Below are 22,928 nucleotides of genomic sequence, written 5' to 3'. Positions count from 1 at the left end.
AGAATGCCCTAGAATGCTTCTAAGGGAGAGTCCTTGAAACGACCTCAGTAGAAACTTTGGATTTGCCATAGAATGATAAGACCACCCTTAATATCTGAACTGAAAAGACAAAGCTGAATATATTGCTACAAGCTATGTGTTGTACCTGCTGTACAATAGCAGCTTTAGAATGTTCGGGGCCATTGTCTTATTTGGATAAATGGCCCCTGATTTTGCAAAGCCAAGGTAGAAACACATGAGGGGTGCTGTGGTTTAAATGTGTCCCCCAGAAACATGTATTGGAAATTTAATCTCCAGTGCAACAGAGTTGGGAGGTGAGGCCTAATGAGAGGTGATTAGGCCATAGGGCAGAGGGAATGGCCTAATGCCATTATTGTGGAAATGATCACAGGAGTGGGTTTCTCATAAAAGAATGAGTTTGAAGGCTGGGCACAGTGGCTGTAATCCCAGCACTTTGTGAGGCTGAGGTGGGTGGATTACTTGAGGTCAGGAGTTTGAGACCAGCCTGCCCAAACCCATCTCTACTAAAAATACAAAAAATTAGCTAGGTGTGGTGGCACGCACCAGTAATCTCAGCTACTCAGGAGGCTGAGGCAGGAGAATCACTTGAACCCAGGAGGCAGAGGTTGCAGTGAGCTGAGATCACGCCATTGCACTCCACCTGGGTTACAGGGCAAGACTCTGTCTCAAAAAAAAAAAAAAGAATGAGTTTGGCTCCCTTTTGCTCTCTCTTGCCCTCTCTTGTGCTTCTACTTTACACCATGAGATGGCACAGCAAGAAGACCGTTGCCAGAGGCCAATCACTCAGACCCTCACCACAGGCCAATCACTCAGTCTGGCTGGGACTCGCCAGTCTTCAGATCTGTGAGAAATAAATTTCTGTTCATTATAAATTACAGGTTCATTACTCTCAGGTTTTATTATAGCAGCACAAAATGAACTAAGATAATTGGCCCCCTGTGTTTTCTAATTACATCAGTAATGCAAACTCATAATTGCACAGCAAATGCTCATTCTAGAAAATGCAGCTAAGGAAAACTAATATTAAAAATAATTTATCACGCCATCATCCAGAGACGGCCCTGGAAACATTCTGAGACATATATACTCACACTTTTAAAACATGTATAATCATACTTTAAATTATATAATATATACTTTTTAAATGCACACATAATACAGTTTTATCACCTTTTTGTATTAAACAGATCATATAGAATTTTGATATCAATAATTACACTTCTTCAAAATTGTTGCCAATAGAACACAAGTATCTATCATCATTTATTTTGCCATCCTTCTAGTATTGGACCTTATAAACTGCTTCACGAAAGATCCTCCAGCTAAATTCTTGCCAGCATCCTTAATTACTTCAGTTAGATGTGAGACTCATTCAATCAAACAATGAACACATTTTGTGAGCTTTGACTGACATCTCGTGGAAAGTCAGCTTGTTGCCTATTTCACAGCCTCTGTGTTTGCATCAGCTCTAAGGCAACAGAAAAAAGCAAACCCTTTTCTTAGCAGCCTAATAGGTGGGGGTCTGATGTTTGCGATAATTTATCTTAGACTGACATTCTCACCGTTACATAGCAGTTTCTGTGTCAATGCTGGGACCAGCCAAAAGCTGCGCTTCTCCAACCACAGACTGGTGGTAACATTTCCACACCTTTCCAACAGAAACATATTTACATGACAACTCCATGCAGAATAAGTCTCCATCTCTTTTATTTGAAGCAAAATTCAGGCACATTTTATAAGAGCAGCCGTAATATAACTTTAATGAGAACTATTTCCTAGGCATTTAAACAGCACTTGGAGGGTTGGAAATCCCAGCCCGGCCAGTAGAGGGCACTGTGCAGGTGCAGCCGGAGCCACCCGCCGTCATCTCTGGAAACCCTGTGAGATTCCAAGATGCTGCACCCAGAAACCTGCTGCTGGGGAAGGAGCTGACTTGTGATCCTTCCCTGTTGTGTGGGAGTGGAAAGTGGTGGCAAAGGAGTTTGCTTAGCAGGTCTGGAGTAATATGGTTAGGCTGCCAAGGGTGGTAGGGTGAGGTATTATAGAGAATGGCATTAAGGGAGGAGACCACGCCTCATATTGCCTTATGCTCAATTTCTGCCTCCAAAGAAAGAAGTAAAAACTAAAAGGCAGAAATGAAATCCACAAGCAGACAGCCTGGCGCCACACCCTGGGCCTGGTAGTTAAAGATAGACCCCTGACCTACTCGGTTATGTTATCTATAGATTACAGACATTGTATAGAAAAGCACTGTGAAAATCCCTGTCCCGTTCTGTTCCATTCTAATTACTGGTGCATGCAGCCCCCAGTCACTTACCCCCTGCTTGCTCAACCGATCACGACCCTCTCACACGGACCTCCTTAGAGTTGTGAGCCCTTAAAAGGGACAGGAATTGCTCACTCGGGAGAGCTCGGTTGTTGGAGACGTGAGTCTTGCCGAAGCTCCCAGCTGAATAAAGCCCTTCCTTCTTTAACTCGGTGTCTGAGGGGTTTTGTCTGAGGCTTGTCCTGCTACAGCATCACATGACAAGCATGATACAGGGTTCTTCTTTCCTTAGCTGGAGCACCACTTTAGACCATGGGATGGGGAAAGCCAGTCAGAGACGACTGGAAGACCACCAGGCCAGAACAATAACGGTTAATGCATGGACTTTGGCTGGCTCAGAAGGAGTTTGGCTAAAGCAAGTATGTTTTGGACTTCAATTAAAGACTTGAACTTGAGATTGAGAAATCTTTCCACTGAAGCTGCCCCCAAACTCCTAGGACAAAGGCGGATGCTTGGATTGTCAGTGAAGCCAGCAAAGGAAATCTTGGAATGGTTTCCCAGGAATAGAGAATAAGCCCTGGGAGACGCCAGTTTTGAAAACTGGTACTATCGTGCTTGTTAGAGAGTCATGGTGAGGCAGGAGAATAGGGAACTGGGGTAGCAAAGGGTTGAGGCATAAGCAAAGGAATAGCAGATGCAGCCAGTTCGCATAAGCAAGAGAACAGCAGGTGCAGCCAGTTTTAAGCAAGATTGGGCAGGACATAGGCTACATCTTCACTCCTGTGATAACAAGAAAGAAGTTTCCACTTCAGCCCCTGAATGACTGCAGGCCAAGTTTCCACTTTAGGCTCTGATTGGTCGCAGGCCAATCCTTCATAGGGTGTAACCAATTGGAGGCCTCTAAAGGGTACCCAGGGGTGTTGCCAAGTTCTTTTGGCTTTATAAAAACCCTAATTGAAGAGGCTCTTGAGCTGCGGGCTCCGGCTCGCTCGCATTCTGTGAATTGTCTTCAATGAGTCTGTGCTTTCCTTACTCCGTTCTGTTGCTTTGCTTTTCGTTGCTTCATTCCTTTGTTACTTTGTGTGTTTTGTTCAATTCTTTGTTCAACACACCAAGAACCTGGACAACTCTATCTGGTAACAATGGAAGAGTCAATCATCCAAAACTCAAAAAGAAAAAAGAAAATCTTATTCGAGGTCTGAAGTCTCTAAATGGGCCCAGTTAGATATTTGAAAAGTAAATTATGTGTGGGAAGCACAGAGTCCAAGGAAGAGCATGTTAAGTTTCTGAACACTCCTAAGGAAGGAGGAGGAAGACACCTCGGCCTGTTTGTGAAAATTGGAAAAGGTACAAATTAAATGTGTAGATCCTGCAACTGGAGAAGACCCAGAGAGGATGTTTATATAGGGAGGAAGGGAAGGAAAGAAACAGGATTGGTAGGTTACCCCATCCAATTCCGTGGAATTGAGAGCTCGGAAGATAAAGTGGCCCAGGGTTTTCTTCCATCAGACTGAAATGACACAGCCTTCCTGTTCCCACCTGGATCAGTCACTGGTGCTGGGCCACCCTGGGGCAGCAGGACCTTGGGTGAGGGAGTTCTCTGCAACTGAATCATCCCAGAATAGGCTGACAACTGAAGGCCCCTGCCAACTGCCCTCCTAGCAGCTGTGGCATCTTAAGGGGAATCAGGCCAGCACATCTCTGTGTCCAGCACAACGCAACACGTTTTGTGGACACACACACTACATGAGCCCTGAAGTTCTTACCCTCCACCCACTCCCACCTAAATTTCCGCAGGACATCATGATAGAATTGCTGTGCAGGCTGAAAGGAGGTGAAGAGCCCCCTCTAAGGGACCTCCTGGTGCTCAGTAATGCTTTCATTTTCAATCATATACTATGGTAATCATATCAGCACAAGCACACAAATGTGGTTAAGTGATGAAGCTGAATGAAACTTTCCTAAGATGTCAATCATAAATTCCATCAACCATACTAAAGACTGATTTATCTTGCTCTTCTCTCTGGAGAAAATATTACAAGATTAATATCAATGAAGAAGCAGAATATGCAATCAGAAATACATGGGGGAAAAGGTGGGTTAATAGAAGTATTTTCCTGGATTTTGTGATGTGTATCGCATTTGTCAGCATCTTTAAATGTGTCACTCGTTGAGACTTATTTTTTCCTTTAGATGAATATTCGCTATCCTGCCTCCTTTGGGGTTGGTAATTTGGGGTTGTCTTTCTTAGGACCCTGCCCTGGAAACTGCGCCGGGATCCCAGGCGGGCGGGTGAGGAAGGCGGACCTCGCCCAGCGGCGACACCCAGAGCAAGTCACGCAGAAATCTCCAGGCCGCACTTATCTCCGGTGCACAGCGCGAGAGATGACACGCATCCCACCGGCTCTCGCACAGCACCGCTGATTAATAAGCACACAGCTGTTTGTACAACTACCACCGGCCGTGGCGGCCGGAGACCCTCCCTCCCTTCCGCCGGACATTGGGGCGTGGCTGGAAACTCGGGCGTGGATTGGCCGGAAGGTGGGACGCAAATTTGTTTGAAAGGCCCAATCAGTGCCCGGCTTCTCCGCTCTAGCCAATAGAAAACAGAGAGGAAGGCAGGAAGGGCGGAGTCTCCTATTTGAGTTTGTGGCGCGCGAGGCCCTGCAGTCCGGGTTGGCGCTTGGGTACTGGCTGGGTACGCTGCGCGCCATGGAGGGCGAGGACGTGGAAGATGACCAGCTGCTGCAGAAGCTCAGGGCCAGTCGCCGCCGCTTCCAGAGGCGCATGCAGCGGCTGATAGAGAAGGTGCGGCTCCCGCCCGTCCGCCGGGAGGGGAGGCCTGCGTGTCGGAGTGAGGCTGGGAGGGGACGTAGGACGGGAAGGGAAGGGGCTCTGAGGGCTCGGAGCGGGGGTTGGGGAAGCGGGACTGGAGCTTGGATGCGGAGAGAAGGTGGAGGCGGAGCTGGGGGCTCCGGAGAGGGAAAAAGGAGGCAGCGCCGAAGGCTTCGGTGCGGGGACGGGGAGGAAAGACTGGGGCCTCCGGAACGGGGAGTGGGGAAGCAGGCCTGGGGCTCGGGTGCAGAGAGGAGGGTTTGGTGGGGCTGGGGGTGCTCCTGAGTGGGACGAGAGAGGCGGAGTTGGGGGCTCCGCTGCAGAGACCGCGTTTGGGGCGCTCCAGGCCAGACTAACGGCCTCTCACGGGCTGGCGCCGCCTCCGCCCGGGTCTGGGGCCCCTCGTGGCCCTGGGACCCGACAGGAAGCCCCTTCCTCCTCCGCAGTACAACCAGCCCTTCGAGGACACCCCGGTGGTGCAAATGGCCACGCTGACCTACGAGACGCCACAGGGTAAGGGTCATCCCCACCTTCTGAGTATTCGGGTGAAGAGTGTGAATGGAGTAGTTGAAATGCTGTCCCTGCTCTCTTAAGAAGTAAACATTGTTCACCTAACTAATAGGAACCAAAACATTGGTGCCCTTAAACCTGTAAATTACTTGAATTACTTATTAGAACAATTCCTGAAGAGACATAGGTGCCTCCTGGCTCACATGCCTCCGGCTTACCGGGTTGGCATCCCCGCTGGCCACCTCCCCACCATGGCAGCGTGGGGCAGTTGCTTAGCTGGACTGGTCTCAGTGTCTTCATCTGTGAAATGGGAAGGATGATGACAATAATGTCTCCTGGGCGTGGGTGTTGTAACAGTTACGTACAATCCCTATGAAACTCTGTGAACAGTACCCCCCGCCGCACTGCGAATACTCACATTGACTATTGTTTGCCCTGTTTAACTTGGAGTAGTAACTGTCTTCCTTGAGGCTCCAAGTACTTGAATAGGGAGAAGAAGGCATTCCGTTTAATAGTTAATGTAAACGGGCTGAAATCTTGTGGATTCTTTTTGGTAAATAGCTGGTGACACTTTGCACTGGCTGGGGTCAATTCCTCCCATATAGCTTTATAACTAACTCAGTATCACTTAATGAAAACAAACGTCAGAGCAAGTTCTATATTGCATTAAACGGACACTAAAGGTTCACAAGATCTGCTCCTTGAATTAAAAGAAATCCTACCTTTCTGCCTTTATAGCCAATCCAGACACATCTTGGGTGAAAAGTTTACACAGGCAGAAACTAAAATATTCCAGTGGCAGGTCTGCTACCCTTTGGTCTCTGTATAACATGTGGATTGCCGTTAGAAAGCATTCATTCAGTATATGGGATATAGAGATTGCCTGCGCAAAGTGCTTACTCCCTCTATATGGTATATAGATTGCCCTCTATATATTTTAAGGACAGTCGCTGTCATATGTTCCTTGTTTTCATTTAACTTTTTGGGCTAATGATGTAATTTGATGAGCCATTTTCTAGTAGGTAGGAGAGATTTCCATGAATGACAGATTTGCCTTAAAAACCTGAAACTTTACAAAGAGGAACAATCGCAGGGTGTCAGAAACCTGGCTTGGTTTTAATATTGTACCTTTTTTTTGCCTGTCACTTTGGCATCTGGTGAACACAGATTGAGCAGAAGTTCAGCGTTCAGGATTATGTAAATGGTCATTTTTGTTTCTTTTCTTCAGGATTGAGAATTTGGGGTGGAAGACTAATAAAGGAAAGAAACGAAGGAGAGATCCAGGTATTTAGTGTCAAATTTTATTGCCAAATAACCTTGCTGTGGAGGAGTATTCATATGAATAAAGGTGTGGGTATACCCAACCTCTGAGCTTACACAGAGGCCACCACGGGGCACTTTTTCTCATGATTATACTCTTTCTGTTTTTAAGGATTTAGAAGCGTTTCTTCTGTAGGTTGTCAAGTGCAAGGAGTCACTGTGTAATATTTGGACTTTTTCATCACCCTGTGTTTCCTGTGTCACAGGCTGAGGGGCTCTGATAATACATGTGCAGAGGCTGGGCCAGTTGGGTAACCCTCCCCAAGGCCACGTGCCAGCCCAGCGAGGGACTCACTTTGTTTGGGTCCTTACAGAAAATACCAAATCCAGTTCCTTCTAGGGAAGAAGAATGTCTCTCTTCCTGTTTTGAAAGGGGAGGAAGAGAGATGAGGGGAGGTGCAGCCTGGAGGATCACACGTCTTTCCTTCTGCATTTTTCTACCTTTGGAAGACCCTGGCTTCCCTGCCTAGTTGATCCGAGGGTGTTGCCGCTCTGAGACCCGTTATTTTAGTGGAAGGTGCTATTGGCCTTTCTACGGGGGCATCCAGGAGCCCTTTTGCCACAGTGGCTTTTGCCAGGTTATCTGGTATTCGGTTAATCACTGCCTCTCAGATGCCACATGGTTCCTCTCTGTGGTCACAGGTCAAGGAACCTGTACCCAAGAATGAAAAACATCAAGATCAAGGTGACGATATTAACAGCAAATTTGAAATGAAATCTTCTTTATTAATTATTCTAGTCATAAAAATGTTAAAAGTACATACAACTACATAAATGAGCTGATTCCTCTCTGCAAAGATGGTCACTAATGCTATTTTAGTACAATGTGATTCCCTATAATACACATCTTTATAAATGCATTTTTTTCTCCCTCACTTTTCCAATTAATACATCTGGCAAACTCTTCTCTTCATCAACTGTTGTATAATTATAAAATTATATAATTATTTAAAAAATCATGTTTTTTTAACTGCTCTCCTGTTGATAGGCAATTAGCTATTTGTGGCTTCCTTTATTAATAAATAAGGGTCAGCACACTTTTTCCACAAAGGGCCGGATGATACATATTTTAGGCTTTGCTGGCTGTATGGTCTCTGCTGTAACTACTCAGCTCTGTGTTGCAGGAGGAAAGTGACCGAAAATAATATGTAAATGAGTGTACGTGGCAGTGTTCCAATAAAACTTTATTTATAAAGCCTCTGTTAGAAATGGTTTTCAGAGAAAATCCCGGTCCTTATCTCTTCCCAATACTGATATTCCCCCTTTTCGATAAATGCTGAGAAGTGGGATTATTGGGTTAAAGTATATATACTCTTTGAATTATGCATAATAGAGATGTCCACTCATTAGACTAGTGCTTAATATGGTCCTGGTGGCAAAAAGTTTTCATTTAAAGATTTATTTAAGGTTTTTGCTTAAAATGTAAGAGGACCCCTACCTGGGTCTCCAGAATCTTCAGACCCTTTCTTGGGATTAGGAAATTGGGTGTAGCCTGAGATTTCAGCTGGGACATCTCTGACTTCACTGTAATTGCTATTGGTGACAGTGTCCAGATCCGCCTTCACCTTTTCCCAGACGACTTGGTGCTCCTGCCGCCCTGGAGGCTGGGGGAGGCTGTGGGCCCTGGTAGGCCGGGTGTTGACCTGTGCTGGGTTGGTTATAACACAATGCCTGGGTTCTGTTTGTAGCTACCAGAGCTACCACGTGGTTTGGGGTTGGTATAGATCGTCTGCTTCTCTGTGATTCTCAAACCAGGTTCTGCCTCAGACACAGCCACAAAACAACCCTGTAAACTCCACCTTATGTGACGGTTTCACTGGAAGCAAAGGTTCTGATATTCTGGAAGTGGGCTTCAGTTACCCTGTAGTGCTTCTGGGCAGCCCCAAGTCCTCTAAACCCTCAGAGTTGACACCTGAGGACCATCCCTAACGGTATAGGCCTCGCCACCTTCTCACGCCCTGTTTTTATAAGGCTGGGTGGTTCCTAAAATATTAATATTTCAGCCAATCTGGTATCCTGAATGCTTGAATTTCATTAATGAGAACCCACCGATGCCATGCTCTGGGATTATTCGTGGGGCCTGCTATAGAGCAGGCTCTGGAGAGCTGAAGCAGGCCTGACCAGGAGTGTGGCCGCCCGACCACCTCTGCCCACCAGGTGTGAGCTCCTGGTCAGGACAAGCAGCTGCCTCTGTGCGTTAGCTTGGGCTTAAACTGGCTCCTCCCCACCTTAAATACTCCAGCATATTCTTTAAAGATCACAGGAAGCTGCCCAGGGGCCACTTGCCTATTTCTCTGTTCTCGCTGATGACCTCAGGACAATTTTGTTCTGTTTCAATTTGGCTTTTTGTTTGCCCCAGTCCCTGTCATCCCTGAGCCAGTGTTAGGAGGTGTGAGCTTATCTGCTCGTGCTTGGGCCCCTGACTTTCCCTGCTCCTTCCAAGTGGCTTTTTAAGTAGCAGCCCCCGCTGCAACCCAGGGGAACCTCAGCTCCTCCCTACGCTCTTGAGGCCTCTTATAAAGTGGACATGCAGGGAGAAGAGAAGCCTTGTGGCAGGCTCCTGCTGTCTCCTGTGTTAACAGAAGGATTGCAGTTTTATTATTTTGCGGTGACTTTGAAATGTGCTGTCACTCAAACAACCATGTTTTTATTGGCTTCTGCACTTGGAGGACTCCTCCGTGAAGCCCGCGGACAGGACAGATGGCTCCGTGCAAGCTGCAGCCTGGGGTCCTGAGCTTCCCTCGCACCGCACAGTCCTGGGAGCTGGTGAGTGTTGCCTTCGTCAGAGAACTGAAGTCAGGAGGGACCAGGCCTGACGCACCTGTTACAACAGCTCAAAGCCTAGATTCCTCAGTAGTGAAGTTTTTATTTTTTCTAAGGTATATCTTAAAAACTAAAATCATGTTAAAGTACCCTGTTGATTCCTTCTGAGCTCTGCCTTGCCCACAGTTACATCCGGTGCCTGACATATGAATGGTACTCAGGTGTTTTTTGAGTAAATAAACATGCCCCTCCATGTGAAAAGTTAATATCCAGATTTAGTAAGACTTAAGATTTGCCCCTACAGGGTGGTGTTGTGAACCCTCACTTCTATAGGGCAGCTTCCCACTTCATCCTCCTAGGAGGCTCCTTCCTTTTCCCCAGGCCAGTCTCACTGCCCAGCCCCGTCCTGTCCTCTTTTCTAGGGAATCTGTCCCTCACCCCTTCCTTCTGTCTTCAGTCTCTGTCCCCTGGATCCATCCATCGGTATTTAGATGTGCTCAGACTCACCTTAGATACATCAGACCCTTCGTGGCTCTCCCCTGTCCTGGGCCCCTTCCTTGCCACGTCCCTTTGCCCAGTTCCCTTTACAACCAGAGTGAAATAACCTGCTCCGTTTGCTGCCATGGATTCCCTACCCCACCAACCCCGTGTGTTCCTCCTCTCCCGACTCCTTTCGGCTCCATCTCTAAAGCCCAACTCCGGGTGAGGTTTCTCACAACCCCATTGCTAAATCCTGTTGGCATTCTTTGGGTTTCGCGCTCTCCATAGCATTTAAACCTTCCGGAAGTTCTGGCCTGGGCCTCTGTGGCCCCCTGCTCCTCAGCCCCATGCTCCTCCGTTTTTCCTCCTTCTGTCTTCGTCCTTCCCAGCCTGCAGTCTGCTCGCCTCCCGTCCCTGCTGGATGCCCTTTCTAGAGGGTTTGTTTGAGCTGCCTTTGCCCTTCCCCCGGGTGGAGCCATGGCTTCTCTGTGTGCTGACTGTAACCTCCAGCCAGAACTCAACTGGGGGCGTTTTACTGCCCAGCAGACCCTCTGCTTCAATACTTCATGTCCAGACTTGGCACAGCCAAGACTCAGCCCGGCAGACAGGCTCCCCATCTTCTGCTCTGCGCCTCAGTACAGGCCCCTGCCGTCTTCCCTCTAGCGTTAGCCAGAAACCCAGGGTCTTCCTCTCAGCCTCTGCCTCATTCCTCATGGCCAAGGCATCCCTGTCCTGTGCCTTGTGCTTCGTTAGTTCTCATGTTCCCGCTGAGCACCAGCCCCCAACCCCACCCGGGCTCCCTCCGCCCCACTGACGCCCCTGTGAATGTGGTCAAGCCGCTTCTCTGATGCAACACGTGGCTTCCCATTGCTTTTGAGGTAAAAGGCCAGAACCCAGAATGGGGCCTGAAGTCCTGCCTGACCGCATGGCCTCCTCGCTGCCCCCGGGAAGCCCCTGTGATCCCCAGGCTGGAACAGACCCCCACTCTTATCTGAGCTCTTTAGACCTGGGTTCCTCTGCTTGCGAAACAGTTTTGTCACTAGCCTTTAAACACCTGTCTCTCCTGGACGCTGGCCTTCCGCAGCCTCTGTCCCCCTCTGCCCAGTCCCTTTCCTGGCACCTTGCCTACACCAATAGTTAGTGATGGGTGTTGAGTCGCTAAAGGGAAGCTGGTGGTCTTTCAGAGTAGAATTGGAAAGCTTTTCATGAGGATATTTACCTGTGGTGCTATGTGTTTACTGCTATTAATCCAGATTTTAACTATAAATCCTTAGGTCCATGAATTTCCCCAACCGCTTGAAATCACAGGAAATAGTTATTTGACAGATGTACTGCCCAGTATGGCACCCACCAGCCCTCTCTGGATGATATTTAAATTAGATGAAAGTGAAATAAAATTTAAAATCCATTTCCTCAGCCTTACTGGCCACATCCCAGCTGTTCAGTAGCCCTGTGTGACTAGTGGCTGGCCTAGGACAGCAGGCAGAGAACTTTCCATGGTCACTGGAAGTTCTGTCGAGCGGTGCTGGGCTTGAGTGTCTCAACTTCCAGGCTCAGAGGCCATGGAAAGCTGGAGGTGGTGCAGAATCTGCCTTTCCTCACTCCATGGCCCCAGGCAGTTTCCCATTCTAGGGGTTCTCTGGGTTACTAAGAACCACGGGCAGCCGTAGATGGCTCCAGTGGGTGCACCCTTGAAGCAATGGGGATTTTTACTGTACAACATACTCGAAGTGATGCCAAAACCATCCTTGAGAGGAAAATGCACTCTTTCCTGAAAATCCTGATTGAGATTTACTTGTTTGACTTTTAGATTCAAAAAGCAGTGAGGTCGATGCCACGTCAGACCAGGAAGAGTCAGTTGCTTGGGCCTTAGCAGTAAGTGATGCCTTTAGTAATGAATGGACAGAGGGGGCGCTTGGGGGCTCAGGGGTGGGTCCATCAAAGCCCATGTGGCCTGAGGCGGGCAGCGCTGCCTGCGCTTTTCTGGAAGTCCTCTCCTGAGGCTGGCTTTTGCTACTTCCAAGTCTCGGATTTCCTCGTGTCCAGATTCCCTTCAGCAGTAAGGCCCTCCTCTCAGTCTAGCACCTGGCAGCCAGTTCTACCCCCAGTGCAAGCCTGATTCACGATGATTTTCACTCTGCAGATAAAGCTGTCAGTGTGGTTGGCAGGGCGCCATTTGCCTGGATGAGCACACAACAGGAAAGTTGGGCTCTCGGTCAGTCTCCCCTACAGGGGCAGGGTAAAAAGAGAGGTGTTCTAGGGAGTATTTCCAGGTCTGTCCTCAAATGCCCCAAGTCACAAGGTCGCCTCATTGGGCAGCCGTCACTAACCTAAACAGTAAGTGTCATTTATATGTCTGTTTCCCAGAGTGCCCCCTGGGTCACAGAAACCACCCGTTTTCTTATGGGATGTGCTTCTTATCCTCCTTGGTTGGGATAGATGAGAATTTACGCAGAGCTTAACCAGCTCCAGCATCTTTCCTGTCCCCCGTGTCACACTCTGTTGCCTGCTAGAATACCTGGTGCATGGTTTTCCTCTAAAATTGCTACTTTTGTGCAGAGGGTTTCCCACGCACCCATGTGTGACTTTCAGTGACTAAGAAGAAAAAGGCTGTGGTCCTGGGGAAGAAAGTGGATGCTCACTGAGAGATTGTGTAGGGATTGGAACAAAGGGGAAGAGGGTGGTACCAAGAGTCAAGAACCAAAGTGCCAGCCCTACTCAGCAGAGGATAGAGGGTGATGCCCTCTATTTCCAGTGTCTAGCAGGGGAGGGGTAGGACAGCCTCCTGAGCTGGAGCACTGAATTTCTGTTTTTGTTTTTGGTTTTTTTGAGATGGAGTTTCACTCTGTCACCCAGGCTGGAGTGCGGTGGGGCGATCTCAGCTCACTGCAACCTCTACTTCCTGGGTTCAAGCGATTCTCCTGCCTCAGCCTCCCAAGTAGCTGGGACTACAGGCGCCCGCCACCATGCCCAGCTAATTTTTGTATTGTAGTAGAGATGGACTTTCACCATGTTGGCCAGGCTGGTCTCGAACTCTTGGCCTCAAGTGATCCACCTGCCTCAGCCTCCTAAAGTGCTGGGATTACAGGCATGACCCAGCACACCCAGCCAGGAGCACTGAATTTCTTATAAACTTACCAGTTTGAAGTTATTACCAGTAGTTGAGTCCTGAACTCACCTATGAATATTCAGATTTTTTTTTTCCTGGTCTAGCAATGCTGTCATAAACTTCTCTAGACATGGTTTTTTGTTTTTTTTTTTTGTCTTTTTACATTCTTTTGGATTATTAACATAGCAGGAGGTGAAAAAGTGACTTTGAATAACATCATGGAGGTGAAAGTGACTTTGAGTAGCATCATGTAAAGATTTGTACATTAATGAGCTTGCCAGTTTGTTCCAGAATCCAAAGGTCAGCTATACTCAGAAGCTCTTAAAAATTCTGACTTCTCTTTTTTGATCAGCCTGCAGTGCCTCAAAGCCCTTTGAAAAATGAATTAAGAAGGAAATACTTGACCCAAGTGGATATACTGCTACAGGGTGCAGAGTATTTTGAGGTAATCTGTTTCCCAGTTGTTTGTTTTTATATAATTAGATCATAAACTAAATACATCGAGGTACGGTGTTATTATGCTTTTTGTTTTTTCTACAGAACCCGTAAAGAGCATTTGAAGTAATGATTTCCAAATTGTTTTATTCACATGCTGACATACTTGCTCTTCTTGAATAAACACTCCAGGTGCCCCAGGGCAGCGCCATCAGGAAGGTGGGAGCCCTGGCAGGGGCCCTCTGCCCACTGTTCTGGGGCAACTCACAGAAAAATCTAGTGGGGCAGCCAGGCACAGTGGCTCATGTCTGTAATCCCAGCACTTTGAGAGGCCAAGGCAGGTGGGTCACTTGAGGTCAGGAGTTTGAGACCAGCCTGGCCAACATGGTGAAACCTCATCTCTACTAAAAATAGAAAAATTACCTGGGTGTGGTGGTGGGTGCTTGTAATCCCAGCTACTTGGGAGGCTAAGGCAGGATAATCGCTTGAACCCAGGAGGCGGAGGTTGCAGTGAGCTGAGATTGTGCCACTGTGCCATTGTGCCAGGGTGATAGAGCAAGACTCTATCTCAAAAAAAAAAAAAAAATCTATTGGGGCCACACACGGGACTCTTAAGAGCAGCCCCGACCTCTGGACCAGGATTTGAAGCTGCATAGTTAGGGAAGCAATAGTCCCCACATTCCCTGGTGTGATCAGGCTAGAATCAGCTGCAAGGTGAGGAGGCTGACCCTTGGCACCTGTCCCGCCTGCTGAGAGGTCATGTTGTGGGGGATGTGATGGCATGAGAGGTGGGCACACTCACCTGCCAACCCCTCTCTTAAGGTCAGTGCCCTCTGCCATAGAATAAAGGACATTGCAACACCAAATACTTAGGAAGTACACATTGCAGAATAAGAATTCATCTCCAGGAAAAGGCAGCAATCTCACAGGGGTGTATGTGTTTTCTTACTGTGCTGCTGACCAGTGGAAAGCCTGTATTTGTGGACCACCGACTTAGTGGATGTACCTGAAATGCTTTTTCCTTTAACCCAAGGCAGCAAGTGGTGTCCTCTTGGTTGCTGTGTTGGTCCAGAGAACAGATTAGGGTTAGGAACGAACGGATCTACTGGGTCTTCTTTGTCCACCGTCCAGCTGGCCCCTAGGCGTTCTTGTGGTCTGAGTATAATGCTAGACAAAGAAAGCTACCAGCGCCCCTGGGGTAAGAAGTTACTGGCAGATGAGTGGTGACTGTGGCTGGAAGCTATCCTGGAGACCACATCAACTGTCCAGATCTTAGTAGGACATTTTTTCTTCCCACTGCCCGAAGCCTAGCTGGCCACTGTCACCACATTGACACGCTTGTCGACACGGCTGTGCTAAGATGCACAGTCCGCATTGTCAGGGGAGAACCCAGCTCCTTGCACCCAGTTGACACCTGGCAACTTTTTTCTTGTAACCACTGGCTCTGATTTCAGTGTGCAGGTAACAGAGCTGGAAGGGATGTACGTGTGACTCCGCTGCCTTCACTGGCCTCACCTGCCATGCCTGCCCCTGGTGAGTGTGACATAGAAACTGTATGAACAGTGTGTGTTTCCTTCACTTTTGTTGGAGCTGCGTGGCCCCTCAGAGCTGCTCATACTGGCCATGCCATCATTTCCTGGTGTGTTTCATCAACATAACTTGTTAGAGATACACTTGGATTTCACTGGAAGATTAAGATGTTTCAAAATGAGCTGTTTTCTCCTCCACGTCTGCTCTTTATTCCAATTTACTAGCTTGAAAAGTTTTGCATCTCCAGAAGCACAGGACTAGTACAGTGAACACCCTTCACTTGTTTCACAATTAACATGTTGTCATATTTGCTTTATCACCCCCCGCCACACACAGTGTGTATTTATTTGCATTTGTGTATGCATTTATCCCTAAATGCCTCACACATACCTCCAAAAATCGGCTAATTCTCCTTTATGACTACAGTACGCTTAACACAGGCCAGAAATTGAACATTGATGCAGTACTGTTTTACCCATTGTGCCAGTGATGTCCTTTGCAGCCTTTCTGGTTTGCCTGATCATTTCCGGACCCACTCAGGCTGGTACCACCGTTGCGTTTAGTCTCCCTCCATCAAGAGCGGCTCCTTGGCCTTTTCTCCCTCGTGGCCACCTTTCATATTATTGCCTTTCTTGAATAGCACAGGCCAGTAGTTTTGCAGAATGTCCCTGAATTTGGACCTGATTGCTTCCTCGTGGTTAGGTTCACGTTAAACATTTTTGGCAAAATTACTACAGGGATGACGTGTCCTCTCAGAACATTTGGTCAGTCTGTCCCATTCTTGGTGACTTTTAGGCTGGTCATTGAGTTAAGGTAAGACCTTAATTCGATGTTTCTCATTGCGACAGGCCCTTTTTCCTTGGAGTCATCTATGTGTGATTCTTTGAGATCTCCTAGGAACCTTTTCTCTAAAAGCTTCTCACCCAGTGACTTAGAAGCCAGCAATGCGGATCGCCTGGGTGGAGGTCCCCGCCCAGGTTGTTTCTGTCTCTGCCGTTCCTTGGCACACGTCAGTTGGCATTATTCTGTTCAAAAGAGCTATCTCCCCTCTGGTTCTTTTTTTTGCTTCCTGTAGTTCCCTCTCATGCTTTGATTTATTTTATTTTTATTTTTTAGGATCAGTAGGAATTCATGGAGTCTTTTTGTTCTTTGATTCACATGTTATAATCCATTGCCGGTATTCAATTTGACGCTCAAGTAACCCCAGATTTAGCTGTCAGGGAGCCCCTTTCAGGCTGGCTTTTGTGTCGTGTAGTGCAATGCCATGCGTTTTTGAGCACTTCTTCACCCCTGCCCTGATGCCATATCTGCCTCTCCCAGTTCTCACCAGCCGCAATGACTTAACACGTGCTCATCTGGTCAATTGTACAGCATAAAATAACTCTAGCATTGCAGCACCTGCTACCACTCTTCACAACCATCTACTAAATAAGCTTGAAAATTTCCAAGCAGCTCTTTTTATCCTTAGACAATATCTCTTTAAGAGGCAGACACTCAGAGTATTTGGACTCTTTTTTTTTCTCTTTCAGTTATCAATTTAACATACAGATTTTTTTTTCTGTTTGTGTTCAATTTTATGGTTTTTTCCCATCACTGTTGGTTTATTTTTTTTTAAATATAGGAAACATTTACATGATGCAAAGTCAAAGCTATATGAAGAGGTTTGTTTAGAAGTCTTACACCCCTTCCCATCCCTGTAGGTAAACAGTGTTGTCATTTTTCAGTTTCTAATTAGCTTTTGAAAAGGCATCCATCTTCTAAACAGCCTAGAGGGAAAGGAAGACACCTTTGGGAAATGTACAATGGAGAGTAGAAATCAAATTTTGATACCAAAAAATATCTCTGAGAAGAGTCTACTCCTACACATTTGTGGTGTTTTTGTTTTTGCTATTGCTTAAAAAAACATAGTCCTGATCCAATCTTAAGTTCTGTCATCTGTGCACATGGATGGTTTAGAATGGTAACACACCTTTACTTTATGTGTATCTTTTCTCCCAGGATACTGCAGTCGTATCTCCGGAAAGAGTCCTGGTGACCCAGCGAAACCAGCTTCATCTCCCAGAGAATGGGATCCTTTGCATCCTTCCTCCACAGACATGGCCTTAGTACCTAGAAATGACAGCCTCTCCCTACAAGAGACCAGTAGCAGCAGCTTCTTAAGCAGCCAGCCCTTCGAAGATGATGACATTTGCAATGTGACCATCAGTGACCTGTACGCAGGGATGCTGCACTCCATGAGCCGGCTGTTGAGCACAAAGCCATCAAGCATCATCTCCACCAAAACGTTCATCATGCAAAACTGGAACTCCAGGAGGAGGCACAGATATAAGAGCAGGATGAACAAAACATATTGCAAAGGAGCCAGACGTTCTCAGAGGAGCTCCAAGGAGAACTTCGTACCCTGCTCTGAGCCTGTGAAAGAGACAGGGGCATTAAGAGATTGCAAGAACGTATTAGATGTTTCTTGCCGTAAGACAGGTTTAAAATTGGAAAAAGCTTTTCTTGAAGTCAACAAACCCCAAATCCATAAGTTAGATCCAAGTTGGAAGGAGCCCAAAGTGACACCCTCGAAGTATTCTTCCTTGATTTACTTCGACTCCAGTGCAACGTATAATCTTGATGAGGAAAATAGATTTAGGACATTAAAATGGTTAATTTCTCCTGTAAAAATAGTTTCCAGACCAACAATACGACAGGGCCATGGAGAGAACCGTCAGAGGGAGATTGAAATCCAATTTGATCAGCTTCATCGGGAATATTGCCTGAGTCCTAGGAACCAGCCTCGCCGGACGTGCCTCCTGGACTCCTGGGCCATGAACATGTACAGAGGGGGTCCTGCGAGTCCTGGTGGCCTTCAGGGCTTAGAAACCCGCAGGCTGAGTTTACCTTCCAGCAAAGCAAAAGCAAAAAGTTTAAGTGAGGCTTTTGAAAACCTAGGCAAAAGATCTCTGGAAGCAGGTAGGTGCCTGCCCAAGAGCGATTCATCTTCATCACTTCCAAAGGCCAACCCCACAGACAGCGCAGCTCGCCCGCAGCAGACATCTGACCTTCACATTCAAGGAAATAGTTCTGGAATATTTAGAAAGTCAGTGTCACCCAGCAAAACTCTTTCAGTCCTAGATAAAGAAGTGCCAGGCCACGGAAGGAATCGTTATGATGAAATTAAAGAAGAATTTGACAAGCTTCATCAAAAGTATTGCCTCAAATCTCCTGGGCAGATGACAGTGCCTTTATGTATTGGAGTGTCTACAGATAAAGCAAGTATGGAAGTTCGATATCAAACAGAAGGCTTCTTAGGAAAATTAAATCCAGACCCTCACTTCCAGGGTTTCCAGAAGTTGCCATCATCACCCCTGGGGTGCAGAAAAAGTCTACTGGGCTCAACTGCAGTTGAGGCTCATTCATCTACATGTGTTGCTCGTGCCACCAGGAGGGACCATCAGTTCCCTGCCAAAAGACCCAGGCTATCAGACCCCCAGGGCTCCGGACGCCAGGCCAATTCCCTGGGTGCCTCAGATGGGGTGGGCAACACCATCAGACCGGGAGACCAGGGCAGCTCTTCACAGCCCAACTCAGAAGAGAGGTAGGTGTGTTTCTGTTGGTTGAATGTGGTGTTTTATGTGAGTGACTGCTCTTTGGACAGAGGCTTTTTATGGTAGGAACCTTTGTGCCACGTTTAGTGAATCTCAGCCGAAATCTTACATACGTGATAACTTTCTGAGCTTTCTCCCAAATGCTTTTCCTTCCTGTAAAGTCAGCGTCTCTGTGAAGAACGTGTCCCTGTGTAAGATGCATCGAGGTAGAGCAGAAGATGCTCGTGCAGAAGTTTCACACCCTTTCCATTAGAATGCATTCAGAGGCTTTTTTCCTACAAATCCTCACTTACTACACTTCATTCATCTTTGTCAAACTTTCATTTCTAACCTCTTCATCTGACACTCAGAAAATAGCTGCTGTAAGGCGAAAGGGATCTAAAGCGAATGACTTCCTATTTCTGGATTCCTGGTAGGGAAAGAGCAAGAGTGGCCTGGGAGAGCCACGAGCACAGTGTTCTCACAGGTGCGAGGGGTGCCCTGCAGATCATCTCAGTGCTCAGTGTTAAAACTTCTGCAGCTTAATTTGTGCGAATCATGTCAGCTAGAGTTTCAGTCTGCGTGTGCCCTTTTCTCTAGAGACAGTGGGGTGGGGCGGGTCAGTGGGAGTGAGTACTTTTGTTGGCATTAAAGGTTGGATTCCCCAGCACAGCTTCTCTGTGTCCACAGTCAGGATCTGGAGGATGCGACTTTTTTAACCCACAGGTGGACGGGACTTGACTGTGGGTTTGATTTGGCCGGTTCCTTTGGGTTTTGCGTGTTTGTGGTTCCAGCAGGTGAGGCCGTGTCTCCAGTATCCTCTTCCCTTGTGCCCTAGCCTGGCAATGTGCCTTTTCTCTGAGGTCATTTGGGTGGACCCTGCCTGCCATAAGTGTCCCATTTTCTGTTTCTCCCACCTGGACCCGCCTGGCCTGCGAGCCCTTCTCAGCCACTGGCTCCTGCCGTGCGTCCAGCTCAGAACCAAGGTCTGGTATGCCTTGTTCCTTCTGTGGTGCCTGCCTTTGAAGCCTGCAGTCCCGCCTGTGCATGGCAGAGACCACACTCTCAGACCGCCAGCGGCCTCCTGTGGCTTGAGCCCCCTGGGGCCTTTCTCACTGTCACTCTGTCTTCCCAATGCCCTTGGACTGCTCAGGGCCACCTACTCCAGGGTCTGCCGTAGGACAGCCCTTCCCTTCCAGGGAACTTTGACTGGCATTCTCCCCCTACTCCCCAGTTCTTTGCTATTGCATCCTCAGACATCCTCCCCAGACTCCACCCACCGCTCAGCTGCCTGCTCCGTGCAGGTAACCCCCACCCTCCCAGGGGCTGCACATGGTGGGTGCTGCGGTGGGGAGCTGTCTGGACACGGACCAGTCTCATGGGTTAGCGGCTCAGGCTCCTTGGCTCAGTTCTAGAAGCTCCCAGGTTTTGTTGGATGTTTTGGTTTTCAAAGTTATTTTCGTGTATAAAGTCATACTGTGTGAGCTAACCAGAAGCAGATGAAACAAGCCTTGGTTGTCATCTGTCTTCCCAGTTGAGGATGGACATACGTAAGTGTTCAGGTGATGGGAAAGGTTTTTCTCTGCAGGGCCCCGGCTAGGGTCAGGGGCACTGTGTGGGCAGGGCCCTCGGAGCTCCTCCCCTGGCAGTGCACGGCTAACAGCAGTCTTTCCCTTGGGTCTTGGTCTCCAACTGTGTGCCTGATGCCCACTCCTGTGCCCACTTGGGGCTTTTTCAGACCAAACCACCAGCCGGGTGACTTTCAGCCACAGTTAGTGAAGCCTTCGAGAATCTCAGCCACATCTTCATGGCAGACACTTCATGGAGGCTGCTTTGAGGCAAAGTTTATGCGTTCTGTTTAACAGGTGACCTCTCAAGAGTCTCCTTCTCAGTTGAAAGGGGAGAATTTCACCAAAAACAACTGTCCGGCCCAGAGAGAGATCTGAGGTTTCTCCTGGTCTCCCACACATCAGAGCTCCTCTGCTCTGCTCGTCCTGCTTGTCTAAACCTAACTGCTTTTTCTCAGATAGTGCCCCAGCTCTTCCTTTTACCATCATCCTGCCCCTGGGATTTTGTCTTGTGCCTTTTCCCACCTTGTTCCATGATCTGGCACCGTGCCAGTCGCCTGCAGACCCCTTTCCATGAGTGACATCTGCCCCAGTGCTCCGTGCAGAGGCTCCTGCCTTGCTTTTTCACCTGCTCAGTCTAAAGGGCTTTCTTCTGGCCCAGCCACACAGGAGGGACCTCGGCCTTGTAGAGAATGGTGTGAGGTTGCATTATTGTGGGGCTGGGGAGTGGACCATCCTGAGGACTCAGCCCTTGGTGGCCCCGCAGGGCCCTCCCAGCTACCCTGGAATTTGATAGCAAGTCAAATCATGAACACCCCAGGTTTCATTTTAAACCACAATATAAACATGTTTAACTGGTTTCCTATGTTTTTCTGCTTTTCCCGCTTAAGTGATAGATTTCTTGAGGAAAGAGACCAATTCTTCATGAGCTGCAACTACATATGGAGTTTTCATGCCTAACGTCTGAGTGCTCTCTGTGTGCCAGGCCATGCTGAACCGTTTTTACGCCTTATCTTCTTTCATCCCCACCAGAACCCCTTGATTAGATCGATTCTGTCCAATAGGCAGGCTGTCTCTCCTTTTAATAGATATGGAAAAGTAGCTTAAGTCTTAGAACTCCTAAATTCACTCGTGCAGCAGCGCTAGCTGGGCCAGGGTGTGGGATGTGGACTTCCCCACCAGCCTGTGCTCCCTGGGGGAGTGTGGGGAGCAGGGTGGGGGGGTTGCCATTATATTTTTGTTGTTTCTTTAACATAACTTACTTATTTAACGTAATGCCACTTTCTATAAGTATTTTTATACATGCAATGGAATAAGTAGAAAACAGTTAACCTTTTAGTGGCTGGCATTGGGAATTCTAGAATTTTGCTAACATCATTTTCTTTGTCTTTTTTTTTCCTAGAGGAGAGAACACGTCTTACAGGATGGAAGAGAAAAGTGATTTCATGCTAGAAAAATTGGAAACTAAAAGTGTGTAGCTAGGTTATTTTGGAGTGTTATTTCTCTTCCCACTTGCTCTCTGTTTGTATTTTTGTTTTGTTTTTAATTCTTGAGACCGTGAGGACTTGGTTGACTTCTCTGCCCTTAAAGTAAATATTAGTGAAATTGGTTCCATCAGAGATAACCTCGAGTTCTTGGTGTAGAAATTATGTGAATAAAGTTGCTCAATTAGAATTTTTAGGGTTCTCTTTGATAGGCCTGTTTTTCTGATGTGTGTGTTTTTTGGGGGGTGGGGGTTATTTATTTGTTTGTTTGTTTGTTTTTGAGACAGTCTCTCTCTATCGCCCAGGCTGGAGTGCGGTGGCACAATCTTGGCTCACTGCAACTTCCGCCTCCCGGGTTCAAGCGATTCTTCTGCCTCAGCCTCCCGAGTAGCTGGGATTACAGGCGCACGCCACGACGCCCGGCTAATTTTTGTAGTTTTAGTAGAGACGGGGTTTCACCATATTGACCAGGTTGGTCTCGAGCTCCTGGCCTCGTGATCCATCTGCCTCGGCCTCCCAAAGTGCTGGGATTACAGGCGTGAGCCACTGCTCCCAGCCATGTGTTCTTTTTTAAATTTAGATATGTCCAGAGAATCCTCTATCCTGTTTCCCATTTCATTCGAGAATATTGTTTGCTTGTGAGACGTAAGTTCGAGCCCTGCATGCAATGACCCTTGAAGGAAAATAAACAGTCCTGGTGGTCCCAGACGCTCCTGCAGCCACAGCGCCTGTGACTCCTCATGATTCTTACTGAAGCTATTGATGACAGGATATCATGGTGACGTTTTTGTAATGAAATATTTCACATATTCAGAATACATTGGTGAAACTCATGCTGGAGTAAATAGTTAATATATGGCCATATGAGTTTGGGGTTGTTTTTTTATGAAAGATTTAAAATGAGATTAAATTACACATTTTTCATTCCCGCCTGCCGCCCCAGGCGATTGCTCTCCTGATGTCAGGTATCACCCCCATACCCTGCCCCATATCCCTTCCCCTCTGCATCTTACATTGGGACCATGTTATGTGTGT

The 22,928-nt window shown here is 47.5% G+C and overlaps 1 protein-coding gene across 1 annotated transcript; it reads left to right on the top strand.

Annotated features, from left to right (window-relative positions):
- The first annotated feature begins 3,794 nt into the window (after nucleotides 1-3,794).
- On the top strand, nucleotides 3,795-22,083 carry HJURP (Holliday junction recognition protein). Its single transcript, XM_055379834.1, has 10 exons — nucleotides 3,795-3,874; nucleotides 4,539-5,095; nucleotides 5,569-5,635; nucleotides 6,861-6,916; nucleotides 9,622-9,718; nucleotides 12,006-12,070; nucleotides 13,657-13,749; nucleotides 15,194-15,272; nucleotides 17,268-18,852; nucleotides 21,812-22,083. The coding sequence occupies exons 2-10, from the start codon at nucleotides 5,000-5,002 to the stop codon at nucleotides 21,885-21,887; spliced, it is 2,214 nt and encodes a 737-aa protein (XP_055235809.1). The 5' UTR covers nucleotides 3,795-3,874; nucleotides 4,539-4,999; the 3' UTR covers nucleotides 21,888-22,083.
- Nucleotides 22,084-22,928: the final 845 nt, after the last annotated feature.

The sequence above is a fragment of the Gorilla gorilla genome, chromosome 11 (assembly GCF_029281585.2).
Source record: "Gorilla gorilla gorilla isolate KB3781 chromosome 11, NHGRI_mGorGor1-v2.1_pri, whole genome shotgun sequence".
In the NCBI taxonomy this organism is placed as follows: Eukaryota; Metazoa; Chordata; class Mammalia; order Primates; family Hominidae; genus Gorilla; species Gorilla gorilla.
The sequence above is the reverse complement of the archived record's forward strand: the minus strand, read 5'-3'. Positions and strand labels throughout refer to the sequence as shown.

What these genes read in the sequence shown, in the direction of transcription:
- HJURP (XM_055379834.1), top strand. Translation starts at nt 5,000, where the DNA reads ATGGAGGGCGAGGACGTGGAAGATGACCAGCTGCTGCAGAAGCTCAGG. An exon ending in GAAACGAAGGAGAGATCCAG is followed by an intron (nt 6,917 to 9,621) that starts GTATTTAGTGTC and finishes CTGCACTTGGAG; the next exon opens with GACTCCTCCGTGAAGCCCGC. An exon ending in AGGGTGCAGAGTATTTTGAG is followed by an intron (nt 13,750 to 15,193) that starts GTAATCTGTTTC and finishes CTCTGATTTCAG; the next exon opens with TGTGCAGGTAACAGAGCTGG.